This window comes from Tyto alba, unplaced genomic scaffold, assembly GCF_018691265.1.
Source record: "Tyto alba isolate M040663 unplaced genomic scaffold, T.alba_DEE_v4.0 Super-Scaffold_28, whole genome shotgun sequence".
Taxonomy (NCBI): domain Eukaryota; kingdom Metazoa; phylum Chordata; class Aves; order Strigiformes; family Tytonidae; genus Tyto; species Tyto alba.
Window position 1 is genome coordinate 17661160 of NW_024881302.1, and position 16761 is coordinate 17677920.

Sequence of the window (16761 nt, forward strand, 5' to 3'; positions counted from 1 at the left end):
GGGTTTTTAAACTCCTGTTTAAATGGAGGATGTGTTTCTGAGAAATATTGAAGCGACTGTGTTTGGAAGTTACAAGTTCCACTTGCTTACCTCTGATGCTAGTTGTGTGTATCAAGTGGAGCAGTGGTTGGCAGCTCTTCCTTTGTAGATGCTGTCATGAAATGGGTAGCTCTCTTTTATCAAAAGTCCCTTCTCTGCCATTTTAAAAATCTGGTGAATATACTGATTTCTTGCTCGAGTTTTAGAGGCTTAAATGTGCCGTGGCTTGTGCCATTTTACGTTCCACTGAGTGCAGAAGGAAGCTTCTTTCCCTTGAGCACATTAAATATGAGTGGTTGGTTTTTGAAAGACAGCCTGGCAGCATAAAGACAAAGAACAAATGTGGAACTAGCTTACACCAGACAGCGCTCTTCCTTTCAGCATGGGAACTGTGGGTTTTTTAATTTCTCAAGTGGTAGGTATTAGTGTTTGAACTTTGTTATAATTTGTTCCTAATTTGCTGCTCTCTGCCTAATGCTGTTGAACTCTGCCTTGGTGTTTTGCTCCTCTTCTTCATCTGGCTAACGTGCCTGTAATGTGTGCTATCTTTGTGTCAACTAGTTTGTTATGGAGGAAATTGAAACATGCAATAGCTGTCTCTAGGAGATAGGTCAGACTGTAAAACAAGTAAAAAAAAAAAAAAAATAGGTGGTTGAAGCTTGTACTGTTTTGTCAGAACTACCTGTCCTTAGTGACAACTTCTTCAGCTGCAGCTTCCTGCATGCTCTCACATGTGAACACTGCAGTCTGACAGTCTGGAGTGGTTACAACACTGGAGCAGAGATGAAGTTTCCTGTTCTGTGGTTTATAAACTTTGCATTTTGTACACATTACAACTTTTACTACTGGATAAATTGCCAAATCCAGAGTTATGTCATCTGATTACGGAAAAGATGGTAACGCAGCCACCCTGCACAGCAAGCTTTCAGCTGCTTAGTGGCACAGCGGACTAGTCTGACAGTTGGATTGCATTGTGCCCTGAATCTCTGATAGTGTATGCTAATGCCCAACATTCCAACCTGATCTCACCTAGAAGAGAGTATGACTTTTTGCATCGGACCCCCAGCTGTTTTGAGAAAGAAGGTTTTTAAAACAAACAGTCAAATCAAACCCCCTCAAAATCCCTGAACTCTGGTGTTGTGTCACCAGAAATGATTGCGTGCTCCAGTGGCTTTGAGCTAATTTTGAAACTTGGCTTTATTCTTAGGTGATCAATGAGAAGGAGGGTCTTCTCTACTCTGTACCAGCTTCAAAGCTCAGATATAAAAAGATATGTTTCAGTGACATACTTTCAGTGTTACAGTGCAAGTAGAAAAAGTACTGGCTTTGTTTCAGAGGACCAGGGCCTCGATTCTTTGGCCAACGGTGTAGGGAAAGAGGATAGCAGATCAGATAGCCTCAGGGAAGGCCCCTTTTTGAGGGAAGCAGCAGTACTGCTGCCCTGTTTCATCTGTGTCTCATTCACTGCCCAAAAAGCAGAGCAGCTGAGGAGCAGCTTAAGCAACAAGAGGCTCTTGGTGCCTCCTGTTCATGTACATCTGCTCTTGTTCCTCCTACCACAAACCACTCCTACCTGTCCAGTTTTGAACTCTTGGACTGTTTCTATTTCTAACAGTTCTCCCTTTTGCTTTCAGAGGTAGAGGGATATTGGAAGGCTCTTTCCTTGCAGGTAGTTTGTGACCTGGAGTGATACAATACTTTAATCCCAGCATCTCCTTGGTGTTTCCTCAACAAACCTGCCAAGCTGTGCTGCAGGCACTTTGCAGTGGCCAATTTAAACTGTCATCTGTTTCACGTGTCTCCTTTCCTGGAAGGGCTGTGGGCACTGTAATCTCTGCAGAACTGTTTTATCAAGCTCTTGCTCTGTCTTCCCCATGGTCATAGGTACGAAGACGCATTGGTTCTGTTGCTGACAGAGGTGTTGAATCGAATCCAGTTCAGGTATAACCAGGCACAGCTGGAGGAGCTGGATGACGAGACACTGGATGATGATGTAAGGAGCAGAGTTGAACAAGGATTGCTGCAGACCCAGATAATTAACTCCTGCACTGGTAACACCTGGAATGTCTTTCCCAGAGCTTGTACTTTGGAGTACAAGCTGGACACTGCTCCTTCACTCCAGCCTCTGTGGGGTTTGAGGTTTATAGCAGCATGAAATGCTTTTGACAGAAGTGTACTTAAAGTCACACTGAAAAGATAGGACCTTTGTTTTTAACTTGGTTCTTATGGGGGAAGACTACAGATACTTACGTTCTGATTATCAGGGGCATTAGGTGTCCATGTCTGGTTGCTGTGGAATTTAAATGCTGAAATATCTAAAGCAAAAGCTGTAAGCTGTATGTATTGTTGGTGCTTTCGTTTAAGCCTATTTCTTCTAAGTTGGTATTGATAAATATCATCTCAATACTGATAAATGTAAAAGTGGACTGGGTGGCCAAAATGAGTGAGGCCAGAGCGCACAGGGGGAAGGGTGGGCAGGTTGTTCTGCGTAAAGGATGCTTGTCATCTGAGCAGTAACTGTGCTTTAGGAGTGAATGCTTGTGCCTTATCACTCCAGGGAAACATATGCACACGCGCCCAACGCACGGGTTGGCAAAATTATTCTCCATCAGATGTCTAGCAGCGTATGAGAATCGTAAGAGCAGTATCTCTTCAGCATCTGGGTGTCTGCAAAAGCCAAGCTCTGGAAAGGAGCTAGCTAGTCCCAAGCATCAATTAAGACCTAGTCTACAAAAAGCCATCTGTTTCCCTCTGGAAGTGCTGTGCTTACCTTGGTGTTTCTTCCTGTAGCAGCAGACTGAGTGGCAGCGGTACTTGCGCCAGAGCTTGGAAGTGGTTGCAAAAGTCATGGAGCTCTTGCCAACTCATGCCTTCTCCACGCTAGTAAGTAGTTATCCAGACCAAAAGTGCAATGTGAAATGAGAACCAACTGCTGGAGTTTGTTGCAAGCTGTTTGATGGAGGCCGCAGTGCCAAAAAGTAGGGAAATTTGGGTTTGGATGTAAAACCTTGGCAAGGCGAGACCAGAAATTGAAGGGGAAAAAATGTGGATTTTTTGGCTTTGTCAGATCTCTTGGTGTGTTTTGAAGAGAGTACTTCAGTGAGCATCTGAGTCCTACTTGCTGGCCACTAAGCAAGCTCTTTAAAAATTCCCATCTTTCAGAGTGTAAATATTTGGCAGCAATCCTCCACTGCTGTTTATCTTGGCCTTTCTATTATGAGGCAGCACTGTGAACTGGGCAGATGAGTGTGTCATTATTAGGGTTTTAAGGAGAGTGAAATCTTTGTTTAAATGAAAGGCTAGATATAAATGCTGAAGAGTGCGCCTCGGACGATTGGGAATTATATCTAATAAACACAGATAAGTGCTTCTCTCCAGCTAGTGCCACTGCTGATGCTAGAATTGGTGGTGTAAAAGTTTGTCTGGGTTTGTAACCTTTTAATGAACGTTTTTTGAGGAGATCTCAAGGCTGTAAGCCAGTGGAGTCCAAAATTTAGAGGTAATTAGTGCCTTTTCTCTGGGTGAGAAGGACGAATGATAGCAGTGGGGTCTCAAAGCAAGTCTGTTAATTCTGGTGAAGATACTGCATACCTAGACCTCTGAACCATACTCCCAAGAAACAAGAGAAAATTGTGCTGCTGCAGAGGCAGATGATGCCTGACCTGAACTGCTTTTTTTTAAATTATATTTTTATTTAAGAAACATTCTGGCTGAGGTAAGCACTAGAAGCCTGTTACTAGAAACTCTGAAGTAGTGAACAAGGTAGTCCTCGTATGAAAGTAGAAGTTCCTCTCCAGTGTGGTGTCATGGCATGAGTCAGCAAGAGGCAAACAAATGGAGCAGCTGTTTCAGCGAGCACAGTGAACATATGGGTCATATGGTGAAGAGCATGTGGCTCCCTAAAAGCTACACATTAACATGAGGAAGACTATCTGTTTTGGTTTTTTTTTTTAAATAGTTCTCCTCCTGCAGTTATACGAAGGTGCTCAACTGTTAATTAGGCACAGCATGTTAGAAACTTGATAGTGAGTGCTTTCTTGAGCCCTGCATTAGTTCATTCTTGTATACTGGATAATGTGGGAGATGCTCAAGCAGTCACACATGCTTTGCACGGTAGTCTGCAGTGCTGTTGAATGCAGTGGCTAGTCTATCAGTAGCAAATAATTAAAACCGCATGCAGCAGCTGCCATGACTCTTGCCCATGCTGGACAGTGAAAGCCTGCAGTTCTTTCTGCTGATGGATGAGTGAACTTTCATAAAGCCAACCACCTCGAACGTGGTGACTTCCGCTGATAGAAATTAAGTAAGACTATGGTAGCCTGAAAAGGTTGGAAAATATTCTTTTTAATGGGATGTCTACGAAGAGAAGGTCGATATGCAACTGTTCTGTATGTAAACAAATGCATTCAGGTACAGCACAGGTATAATACAGATCACTGAAGTGGCTTGGCTGGCTGGAAGCTGCTGAGAAGGCTTCCTGATCTGTCACCATACACTTCCCCCATGGTAGCGAACCTGTTGCTCAGCTGAAGTATCACCGGGATCAGGCATGTTTGCCATCAGTCCTGAGTGATGGAGTTAGGCTAGCGCTGTTCCCAGGCCAGCATGCATGACCACTGTGGTGGTTGCTTCCCTTGGCTGCCTTCCCCATGGGGCTTCAGCTGCTCTTGATGCAGCCAAGTGCTGCAGGACTTCCCTTCTGTCCTCTGTTGCAGAGGCACCGACCTCAACTTCTGTGGTTGGATAATATCTTGGTAGCTGCATTTTGAGAAGCTGATACTTACAGGTGAGGTGGGTGCAGCACAGGCTTCCTGTGCTCCAGGCTCTGCCTTTCCTCTCCTCTGTTTGGTCTGGGTTGTACATCCAGCTGTATATTCGTAGCGGTGGCATGCTGTGCCATCGCTTATACTTGTCAGCCCGTTATCTTGTTAGGCTGATTGCTGGTATTGGTGGAAAAAGGAGCGCTACCACAGAGAAGTGCCTTCAGGGCAGTGATCTTTGTTGTTTTCGTGACAGCTGTCAAGCCATGAGCAGCTGTGGCGTGCAGGATCAGCCCAGAATCCAGCAACTTGCTGTTTCTCCAGATGACTTTTTGAAGGCACTAGGGAGAAATAAGAAAACTGTGCTCGGAGTAATTAGCAGTTGGATGTTAACTGTCTTCCAAGCCCCAAAATCATGCTCATTTCTTGTCCTTTCTAGTTTCCAGTTCTGCAGGATAACTTGGAAGTGTATCTGGGACTCCAGCAGTTTGTGGTCACTTCGGGGACAGGTAATAACCACAACCCTGCACTGCGGCCCTCACACCTTGAGTAGCTGATTGCAAAAACACTCTAGACCTGCTCTGGTGTTGCTGCTTCCATACTCTGCTGAGGATCTGAACACATGTGGTGTCTGATGGCTCAGTAGTTAGACTCCAATAGCAGACAAAAATCTTATGTGATTTATTTTTTTTTGTTGGCATGGTTCTTCCCTTGTTCTAGCACTTGAAGATACCATATGTGTTAAGAACAGGTATGCAGCATCAAATACTACAGTAACATGGATGGATTAATGGTTACTTTCTTCCACTAAAACTTATTTCAAGAAAGGTTGCACTTCTGTTTGCTTTGGGCTCGAATCTGTTGTGAAGTTGTCCACCATAGGAGCATTTTTATTTAGGCTTGAATTAAAACCATTGTGAATCAATGAGAAGATGAAGTATTTAGGCTGTAGTAGTAGTTTCTGAAGACTTATCTAGCTGGCATTTCAGAAGCCTTTATGTATGAAGTAGTTTATAAAGATACCAGTGCTCTCAACTGAATAAAAAGCACGAGTGCAGCTGCTTTGCTCCTTCCTGTGAAATAAGGAAAATGGTAGTAGGGAGATCTCTGAGGGAAGATTGTGGTTATATTTATGTGTTTTGGTCATACCAGGAAAGGAATCTATTATATCTTCAGTACTGTTATACATGACAGAAAGGCAATTGCTGTATAGACAGTTCAGGAAAAAATACTTTCAATTTCAGGATCATTTCAGCCCTAGGATAAGCAACGTGTAGGTTTTTAATGCTATAGCAACAATCTATTAGAAGCTGTCATGTGGGCTGGCTGTTTAGCTGATGGGTCAGGAGAAGTAACTCCTGCAGCTGAGGATTCAGAACTGGATGACAGTATGCTGATGCCAATGGTACAACGTGGCAAACTTGTTGCTGAAAACTTAATCCGAGATTAAATATGGGCAGCGGAAAGAAAACCAGATTTTCTTTGAAACACGATGTTGCAGAATGTGTTTGCCTTTTTAGTAAAGGTTCTGGAATGCTTGGAGACCAGGTAGGTACAACCGGGTGGTAAGGTGATTGCGTAGGTTGTAAGACTAGCAGGTCTACTTATTGATGTGTTTCTTAGATATAAGAAATAGGAAAGTAAATAATGACACTTCACATCAGAAGCAAATACACTCTTGTTCCAAATATGCTTCTGCTGCTGGAGCAGTTATTGCACTCGAGCCAGCAGAGGGAGTACGGCAGTGACCTCGGCAGAGCTGGCGTTGCTTTTTCATGTCAACGGATAACCAAAAAGGCTCCTTTTATATAGATACTAGTGCCAGATAGAAGAAAAGGAATGTATAAAAGGCCGAAAGAACTGGTAACATCCATTTCAGCCTTTAAAGAGGAATGTGAAGTGTGGCAGTCAGAAGAGTTGAACTTGTCTTACTCACTTTGAGTATTTCAGTCACTTGGACAGTGCTCCGATTTGAACTGTGACCCACTGCCGAGCTAATTTAAGAAGAATGCTTGTAATGTAATTAGAATAAACTTTGCATTTCCTGTAGCTTTGTAATTAGGCTTCCCATCCCCGAGAGCTGTATTTATTAGTCAGAAGGTTACGTTGTTTTTCTCGCACAAGATGTTTAAAGTATGAGTGTTCAGACTGCCAGGCTCAGTCAGTGGCTGTTAGCACAAGTGATGATTTACACGTAGGTCTTTTGGCTTCCTTGCTAATGAGCCATGATGTCATTTCAGGTCACAGGCTGAACATCACTGCAGAGAATGATTGCCGCCGTTTGCACTGCTCCTTGAGAGACCTGAGTTCCTTGCTGCAGGCTGTTGGTCGTTTAGCAGAATATTTCATTGGGGATGTGTTTGCTGCCAGGTTCAACGATGCTCTTACAGTGGTGGAGAGGTAAGTATGGGGCAGGGGGTCACTTTGCCAGCACAAGGAGCAAATGTCACCGCTGCAGGGAGTGGGAAAACCAAGGTTTCTTTCTGCCTCCCCTTGTTAGGATTAAATTGAAATATGAAGAACTCGGTGGCCAGAACCTTAATTTTTACATTCATCAGTGCTAAGTTTCCCAGATGGCTTTCTAAATTCTTAACCAAAGAAATAACTAATAAGAGGGTTCAAATAAAATCAGTCACTTGAAAAGATTGAGGTACTTGTTTTCGAGCATCTGCGCTTGTGATGCAGTGAAATGAGATGTAGAGTTTGATTACTTGTGTTTATCTCTCAAAGCTAAATCACCAAAACCTCTTTTCTTAAATGAAAAGACCTGTGAGAACTGAAAGGCAGGCATCATTCGATTCTTCCCCTCCAAGAAACGTAATTAGCACAGGGTTGCAAATTGCAGAATTTCAGGGCTTTACACAGCTGCCTTGGTTACGTTTTTCATTTCCATGCGGGGACATCACACTTGTTCCATCTTAGCACAGGCAGCGAAATGGGCTCTAAATTACTTTCAAGTAAATGGTCTAAATCTTGTCTACGCATTAGCTAAATATTGACACGGGCTTGTGAAGACCCGCATTCGGGTAAAGATGTTCAAGCAGATTTGTGCATGTGTATATTCATCTTACAGTCCCTTTACCATATATGTGTTCACTTCCAGGCTGGTAAAAGTAACGCTATATGGATCCCAGATTAAACTGTACAACATCGAAACTGCAGTACCATCTGTATTGAAACCTGACCTTATCGATGTGTGAGTACAAGATCGACACTGCAAATGATTGTGTCCAAATTTGGCACCTCTGTGGGGTGGAGGAAGTGTCGCATCTCCTTGGTCTGGTGCTCTAACCACTTGCTCAGCAAATGTTCCGAAAAATGCATCTCCAGTGATTGCTGGCTGATTGGGAGGGCACCTTTTAACTGTTGAAGGTCAAAGCTGCTGCCAGCGTTTTGGACCGCTGTTTCCTCAAATTAATGTATTCATGTTATTTAAAGGAAAATATATCTGTGATAAGAAGTAAAAATACCCATTATATTGTCTCTAAAAGCAAACTGTTATTCTGCCCTGTACTAATGGCTGTAAAAGCTTAGTTCTTTCACAGAGTTATTATATGATTAAATAAGTGTTACAATAGTGATATTAAGAAATGGATCCACTGTCAGTATGTAGTTTTAATTTATGGATTTTTTTTTTTTTGCTACCAAAGTCAGATCTATGGCTCAGGTAAAAGATATTTTTCCTAGTGCATGGTTTCAAGTCCTTGGCTTCCAAGACAAACATATGCCTTCCAGCCATGCAAGCCATTTCTGAAACAAATGAATGCCTTCGATCCAGAAGTTGACATTAAGTGTGAAATCTTGATGCTGCTAGTAATAGAACACCACTCTGACAGCCTTTTAGAGACCTTCCATTACTAAGGCTCTGTAGTACAAACCTGTTTGCTGCCAGCTGGCGTTTTATGAGCAGGATTTAAGGTTGTCCTTTGGAACATGTCAAGTGCTCGTTCTGGTTTGCAATTGCATGTGTAGCAGCTCATTGAAAACCCCCACTAGATTTCATCATACAGTTTCCTGGATTTCTCCTAATAATCCCAAGTTACTGGCACTGAGTTTTGTGTAGATAATGTTCTTTTAATGGTCTCTTTCCTTTTCTGGTTCAAAATAATTTGGGAGGTTTTGTCCGTGATCTGTTAGTGAGGGGTTTTTATCCTTTCCTGTGTCCAGTGTCCCTGAAGAAACCTATGATCCCTTTTCTAATGCTAGCCTAACAAAGGTACAATGTCAGACATTTGGAGGACAGCTATCTGTGGCCCCAAAGAAATGTCCTGACTCAAAAATCTTTGTGTGGTGCTGTGCCGAAAGTATAATTGTAAAATATTGTTATAGTCAACCTACCAGTTGATGATAATTTGACCATACCAATTTCTACCTTTGGCTTAATACTATTGCTCGCCGGGTGAGTCCAGTTACAGCACACCTTTAAATATGCCTTGGGTGTAGAAGGTCCGGGACAAAAGACAAATAGTAGTAAACAATTTTTGAGGAAATAGCTGCCAGCTTTGCCTGAGAATACCAATATTTTTTTTTTTTCCCAGTATGCTGCCAAAACTACCCGCTGTGCTCAGGACTTGTGCCCTTCTGCAGCTGTCCTGCTTGTGTACCTCTGATCCCGGGTGTGTATCTTACCCTTGCTCTGCTCCTCCACAGCCACGCGCAGTCCCTGGCAGCCCTGCAAGCCTACGCGCACTGGCTCGCCCAGTTCTACAGCGAGGTTCACCGCCAGAACCCGGAGCAGTTCATCTCTCTCGTCTCCACCGCCCTGGAGGCCATCACACCCCTCATCAGCTCTAAGGTACCTTCGTCAGTGCTGGGCTGAGACTGGGCTTCCACCGAGAGCAGGAGACCCTCAGGTGGCAGAGCTGTTGTGTTCAGGTGTTTAACGCTCTGCCCTGGACCACAGTGGCTCCTGGTGTCGGTTGGAGAGCTGGATATCTGTCTCCCAGAGCCACAGCACATCTCTCACGTAGACTGAGACCAAGAGCAACTCTAAATAGCGCTGTAGGTCAAGCTAATACAAGAGTAAGCACCTTACAGGCATATAAACTCAGTCTAAAGATTTCATGGCTTGAAAGCGGGGAAGTTTCTCTTCCACAGTATTAAGGGAACTGACCTGTGCTCTGACTGACTGGCAAAAAAATACTACAAACTGTCTCGCTGGCAAAAAGCTGGTCGTGGCAGCTCTCTGTGCTGTCTGGCAGCAGTGCTGCGCGGCGTGGTTCTGTGGGTGGTGGTAGTGGGCAGCCTGACCGCCTTCTCTTTCAGGTGCAGGAGAAGCTGCTGCTGTCTGCATGCCACCTCCTAGTCTCTTTAGCCACCACAGTGCGACCAGTGTTCTTGATCAACATCCCAGCAGTACAGAAGGTGTTCAACAGGATCACGGACACCTCTGCTCAGCGGCTTCCTGACAAGGTGATTGGTCTCAAACGTGAAGAATGTAGATTAGGTGTCCTTGGGAAGCTGTGCCTCAGTTCTTACTGCAGCGAGGTATAACCTCAACAGAAAACCACGGGGGCAGCAGTTATCTCTGTGCTGTGGATATCCAGGAATCAGTGATGCAGTTTGTCAGTAACGATCTCTTTCAAGCAGCAGCATAAGGAAAAAAAAAACACAATTGCACCTCTTAGATCTTACTCCTTTCTCACTTGCTGACCCGGTCCCTGATTCCGCATCATTCCCCGTACCTCACACCAAGTTAGTGTTTGTTACAGTAGTGCTGAAAAGCCACAGTGGAGGCGAGGTTATGGTTGTATTGTGTGCTGGCATGGAAGCATGAGGTGCTGTACCAGCATAGAAGCTTAGTGTGCAAACCAGACAAGGAAGAAACTAAAGTGGTATCATCTTTGTTTTATGAAGAACAGAGATTTAGCGTTGCAGGGAAGGGCTATCAGAGCAGGGAGCTGGTTCCAGCCCTTAAGTCATGGAGCTTTGCTTCTCTCTTACCCTTCAGAGCTGCTAGTTTTCACGTGGGCTCGCCTTCTGCTGTGGAACTCTTTCCTCAGTCAGCACTGCTGATGTCTTGGACGGGCATAAAACGTCACTTCACTCCGGGGTCGTGCTCTAGCAAAAACTGAATTGCAAACACAGTAAAACTTTGTCTCTCTGCCTAATGTCTCGTTGCTTCTAGGCCCAGGTGTTGGTGTGCAGAGCGCTGTCGAATGTATTGTTGCTGCCCTGGCCAAATCTTCCAGAGAGCGAACAGCAGTGGGCGGTTCGCTCCACCAACCATGCCAGCCTAATCTCTGCCCTCACAAGAGAATACCGCCAATTAAAATCCAATGCCATCTTGCCACAGAGGAAAGTGCAGCTGGAGGACAGTAAGTACCAAGTTTCTCAATGTGTGCTGTAAGTTTCTCAATGTGTGCTGTCTTCTGACAGTTGCAGTGCAAACTGCTGATAGGTGTCATTGAGCTGGTTTTTCCAATAATTATTTTGGCTGAGAAACTGTATTTAGTGTTTGGGGGGGACAGGAAAGGAGCAATTTGTATTCTCTTTCTTTTTTTTAAGAGACCTTTCTGTGGGTGTGTAAAGGGCACTCTCACTCCAGGTTGCCTGTAAATTCTTCCATCAAAGTACTGTCTTCCTCAATCATGCAGGGAAGGTGGGATCAAGTTTATGATAAAACTTGGAATAGCAATGATTGCATTAGGAATACTTAACAGCCTAATGCTGGGACCCTATAGTGTTAGAAACATTGACTGGAGGCAACATGAACAAAGATTATGGTTATAAAAAACTTAAAGGGGAAAATAAGAATTTCTTCTGGACTTGGGAAGTACTGTAGGAGGTTTATATACGTAGGAGGAGAGCCCTGAACTGTTAGGGTGCAGGGACCTTTGGACATTTCTGTGTATGCTTTGGGACTGCTTTTGGGTGTGGTCTTTTGGGGTTTTTGTTTGGTTTTTTTTTTTTTTTTTGAGAATCACTTGAAAAACTGTTCAGAAGTGTGCAGTGTCACAGCTTCTGACAAACCTGATGTGTCGGTCAGCTGCGTGCAGGGATGGAGCATGGGAGAGGGTGGTTTGCTCCTTACAAGAAGAGTATCAGCAGACTGCTGACATGGCTTGAACTGAGCCAGTTAAGTTCTCCCAGAATTTGAGTTAGCTTATACAGTGTCTATATCACTCCACTTGTTTACCTTCAGAAATAGAAAGCAAAAATTATATTTTGCTGTCATAATGTGCTGCTTTTTTCTTGCCTAGTGTTTCTTTAGCATAAGCATATTGTGAATAATATTGCTTACAATTCCCCTCAGCCTCTGCACCTGAGTAGTTGAGCAGTGGGTACATCTGTAGGGCAGTAAACCTGTATATTTTAAGAAAGTGAGTAGCCACGGTGACCTAATTGAACCTGTTCAAATGTTTAAAACGTGAACATGCACTTGGGAACATTTTTGACTCTAACCCAGGTTTGGTGTACATGCTACCTTGTAGGTTGCTTTAGTTACTGTGTGTGTGAACTTGACTTCTCTTAGTTTTGCCACATGCAGGAAGTATCACCTCTTATTTTGCAGCCAAAGTGATCATCCATCAGACACTCAGCGTTTTAGAAGATATTGTAGAAAGTATCTCTGGGGAATCCACCAAGTCTCGACAGATCTGTTATCAGTCGCTGCAAGAATCCGTGCAGGTCTCGCTAGCCCTCTTCCCAGCTTTCATTCATCAGTCAGGTATAACCATAGGACAGGCTTTAATGCTGTGAGTAGCTCTAAGACCTACTGATAACATCCAGAGTCCATCAGCACAGGATTGTGGTGGTGTTCGTGTGAAGTGGGTGGGCTTGCTGTGCCTAAGTGTAACGTGAGTTTGGACTTCTGGGTGGGCTGGGCTGAATCAGAACAGGAAAGGGAGATCTCTGCCATCTAGGGTAAAGGCATGAAGGTCTGTTACACTTCCAGAAGATGGAGATGTCCTGTGATGTCTTCAGCAGTGAAACAAAATGGAGCTGAAAAGCTTTTCAATACCCTGTCTGGCTATGTTTGCCATTTACATTCTCTCCAGAAGCTTGAAGAGAAAGAGGAGTACATCAGGTTAAGGCAAATTATATGGATTGGGTTTTTTTCCCTTCTAAAGGAAAGGCTCCTGAGATGTAATCAAGGCTATTGCTTGGCAATCTTTTGGCCAGTGGCTTAGGTTTTGTATCACATCAGGGTAGCTCAAATGTCCACGACTACAGCAGCTTCTCTTGTGAAGAGCAAGGCATTCCAGGAAAGCTTTTGGAGCTAAGTGGGATTTTCTCAGTGAAGTGGATGTGGGGGAGGCAAAACAAAGTTGAAATGCAGAGAGGATCCAAGACAGCAAGCTGATACTGTGACTTCAGTGAACTGTTCTCAGAACAGGCTAGCAGCCTCGTGCAGTTGCTATTTATTGGCTAGAAAAGGCTCTACGAGGGAAGAGTCGAGCAGCTCCAGCTTACTGTGGTTATTCATTAGTGTGTTGGGACTGATGAAGCTGCGGTGCTGATCAGCTAACTGCCTAACCAACCACGTGCCGAAATTTACTTCTGAAATTAGAAGGAACTTCTCAGTTCCTGCCAAAAAAAAAAAAAAAAGAGCTGGATTCTGTCTCCTAGCCACCCCAAGCCGTGTAGCTGTTTTGGATTTCCTTGTATTTCCTGTTAACCCTGTACGAGCAATAAGCAACTGGAGATCAGCCCAGACCATTGCCAGAGCTTTCTCCGAGCACTCTCCAGACAGACCAGACTAAGGGCCTTGCTGCCCGTATCGTATTTGTTCCGAGTTGCTTGGTGCTGCCTGTACTTGCCATCTCTGGTAGTTTTCAGAAATGGATAAACAATCTTCAAGCCCTCTAGTACCAGCTGTTGGTTTCATTTTCTGATGGCAACCCTGCTGCTGAATTTCCAAGAGTGAATGGGGTTCCCTGTGCAGGGGCAAATCTCACATAAAAGCCTGATTGATGCACTCAGATATTACCTTAACGCATTCATTTTGCTTTCCTGTTCTTAGATGTGACAGATGAGATGCTCAGCTTCTTCCTCACTCTGTTTCAAGGACTGAGGGTGCAGATGGGAGTGCCTTTCACCGAGCAGATCATACAGACCTTCCTAAACATGTTCACCAGGTATTGTCCCATGTTGATCACTTCTTTCTTATCCCTCTTGATGATTTATCTTAGTAAGCCACTCACACAACGGGTCCCTGCCCCTGAAGAGTGTAGTGTTTCTAACCCTTTTACGTCCATACTTCCATCATGTCCCAGGACTAAATCTGAGGAACACGCTTCCAAGTCAGCAGTGACCCAGCCCATGCACATCAATCATTTGTGCCATCGTGTAATTTCAGCCCTCTCACAGACTTTCTGGAAGTATGCGATGGCAAACTGGACTCGCACATTGCCTATTAACTCCTACCCAAGCTCTGAGGGTGCTCCAACTATCACTCAAGCTTTTCTTGGAGGTGGGGGGGTGTCTATCAATCTTCAGTCAAAACCTAGCTCCCTTCTGTGGCTTAATGGACTTGGCCTGAATTAATTGAGCAAGTTTAGAGGCACTACCTTCTTTTCTGTGATTTAGGTGAGCGTCCAGGTCTCTGGGGAGGTTCCTGTGCAATGACTGTTTTTGTTGTAGAGAGCAGTTGGCAGAGAGCATCCTCCATGAGGGCAGCACTGGCTGTCGGGTGGTGGAGAAGTTTCTGAAAATACTGCAAGTGGTGGTACAAGAGCCAGGCCAAGTGTTCAAACCTTTTCTACCCAGCGTCATCTCACTGTGCATGGAGCAGGTCTACCCCATCATTGCAGAGGTAGGTCTGTTTTCACATGAGGTGAAGGAAGGAGGAGACAGGAAGGGAAGGTATTGCTGGGTGTGTGGGAGCAATGAAGCTTTTTGCTTTCCAAGAGCTGTAAATATCAGTCCCTGTGCGGTGAAAACTGGGTGACTAGTCAGTGGGCACTGGAAGCAGTGTGGGTGGAGGATTTTGTCAGGAATTGTCAAGAGAGGCTAAAATTACAGACGTGCTCAAAGCAGGAGGTATAAAACTCAAAACGCAGTGATGTGTTCTTAGCGTGATCCAGCAGCTGCTGAGTTTGGTGCCTGCCTTAGGAGAGGAAATGCTTTTGATGCTCTGGTGCCTGGGCCACAAAGCACCACCCTGGGTGGCCACCTCGGGGTGCTGCTGGCCACAGGAGCCAGGGCCTGAGCAGGGCTCCAGCACAGGAGCCTGCTTTGAGTTGTTTGTTCTCTTTTCCTCCTAGCGCTCATCTCCTGATGTGAAAGCAGAGTTGTTTGAGCTGCTTTTCCGGGTCCTCCACCATAACTGGCGGTACTTCTTCAAATCTAGTGTGTTGGCTAGTGTCCAAAGAGGAGTAGCAGAAGAGCAGATGGAGAACGAAGCACAGTTCAGTGCCATTATGCAGGTAACTCAGCTGTTCCCTCGGTTGTCCAGAACCCTTTCTGCAATGGAGCATATGCTGCTTGTGGCAGTGCACTAAACGTGGGTGATGGGGGCTAAACTGTGTCGAGTGAGCTCTTGCCTTCAGGGACCACTGAAAATCAAGGTAACAATCACAGTGGTGTTGCTGATGTGCTCACAGTGCCTCACTGCGCGGGGAAGCAAGCAGCAAGGAAGCAATGTCCATTCCTTTCCATGCCTCATCCTGCATCTGGACCTAAAAATAAATTACTGACGCTGACCCATTTACTTCTGTTACAGTTCTTGTGGTTAGCACTAGGACAAATTGTCAGTGGAGGCAAGTTTTCCCGAGACCAAGATGTCTTTTGGTTTATATGGACTTATTCTGTGCTGGACTGTCAGATCTGGCAGAGAAGGGTCAGTGGGCTGATATGCTATAGGCTTTGGCCTGGGGCATAGAGAAGGCAGAGGCAGTGTGCCAGCACGTACACAGAGCCAGCAGCAATCTTCTCAGGTTGGGGAATTTGAATTTTTAAGAATAACAGACTGTATTCCACATGTTGCTTAGGTCAGAGCTGGCCAAAAGAATTCCTGTGCTGTTTTTAGCTGTAAGAACTGTCCCCAACACAGGTAAAAAAAAAAATCATCAGCCTCTTAATCTGCTATCAGAGTACCTGGTGCGGGGCTCTTCACCTCCAGCCCATGTCAGTGTAAACAGAAGCATGCTTGCACCATGCCCTGCAACCTCAAAGCAGGGCTTGCTCCTCTGAGGACAGTGAACGCCGGAGCAGAGAGCCATGTGCTTGTACTTCAGGTGGGAGGACTTCTTGCAGAGCTGCCCCATCATGGGGTGCTCCTGGATACCGTGTCCTTTCTGAAACACGAGTGAAGAGGGAGCTCTTGCACTGATGTAAACTGTGGTGGTGTTTCCCCCTGGCCTTTCCTTAGCATCTCTTATGTGAGTGAGGCCCGAGCTGGTCCCTGTGTAGGGCTGTCTGAGCATCTTTTTCATCTGTGGCAGTGTAACATTTCCAAACTCACCCCAGTGCCCTGCTTTGGAAGATACCTACATGGTAATCTCAGCATTAACTTCAAGCTGATTGACAATACTGAACTACTTTATTTCACTACTCGCCTTCTGTTGTTTTGATACAACACTCTTATTTAACGTTTTGTATATGTTCTCCACGCAGTCAGTGTTTTGTGTTGAGGATAATAGTTTGTGTGCTGGTTTCCACCAGAGACCTGAGTCCAGAACTGGCTCAGTCTTGAAGGGACTTGGGCCATTTTTGTCCATTTAACAATAAATGGCTGGTATGGGGCGATAAACTCTTCATTTGTGGTGTCTTGAAGCAACAACTGGTAAACTTCTGCCTGTCTCTATACAGAGCTTACCTCCTCTGCCTACATCGTCTGTACAGTGTTTCACAGGTGCTCAGGGTATAAAAGATGTTTTATCACAGAATCTGTGCAGGCCTACCAGACTAGTTATACGGATCCAGCAAATTTTGTTCTTAGGCTCTTCACTGCTTCTGTAATGCCCAGGTCAGCCTCCCAGCTCCCATCTTTATCTTCTTTCTCATTTAATGCAGTGAC

General features: G+C 44.8%; 1 protein-coding gene across 2 annotated transcripts in view; it reads left to right on the forward strand.

Annotated features, from left to right (window-relative positions):
- The window catches only part of XPO6 (exportin 6), a 55752-nt gene that overhangs the window by 35499 nt on the left and 3492 nt on the right, over positions 1-16761 (forward strand). Inside the window, exons 10-21 of one of the 2 annotated variants that reach the window (XM_032995381.2) lie at positions 1924-2032; positions 2830-2922; positions 5239-5308; positions 7040-7199; positions 7903-7995; positions 9450-9594; positions 10065-10211; positions 10927-11116; positions 12313-12468; positions 13765-13879; positions 14385-14556; positions 15008-15169. In XM_032995381.2, coding sequence (XP_032851272.1) covers positions 1924-2032; positions 2830-2922; positions 5239-5308; positions 7040-7199; positions 7903-7995; positions 9450-9594; positions 10065-10211; positions 10927-11116; positions 12313-12468; positions 13765-13879; positions 14385-14556; positions 15008-15169 — 1612 coding nt within the window. The remainder of the gene's footprint in view (positions 1-1923; positions 2033-2829; positions 2923-5238; positions 5309-7039; positions 7200-7902; positions 7996-9449; positions 9595-10064; positions 10212-10926; positions 11117-12312; positions 12469-13764; positions 13880-14384; positions 14557-15007; positions 15170-16761) is intronic. The other variant, XM_032995382.2, reaches the window with a different exon arrangement.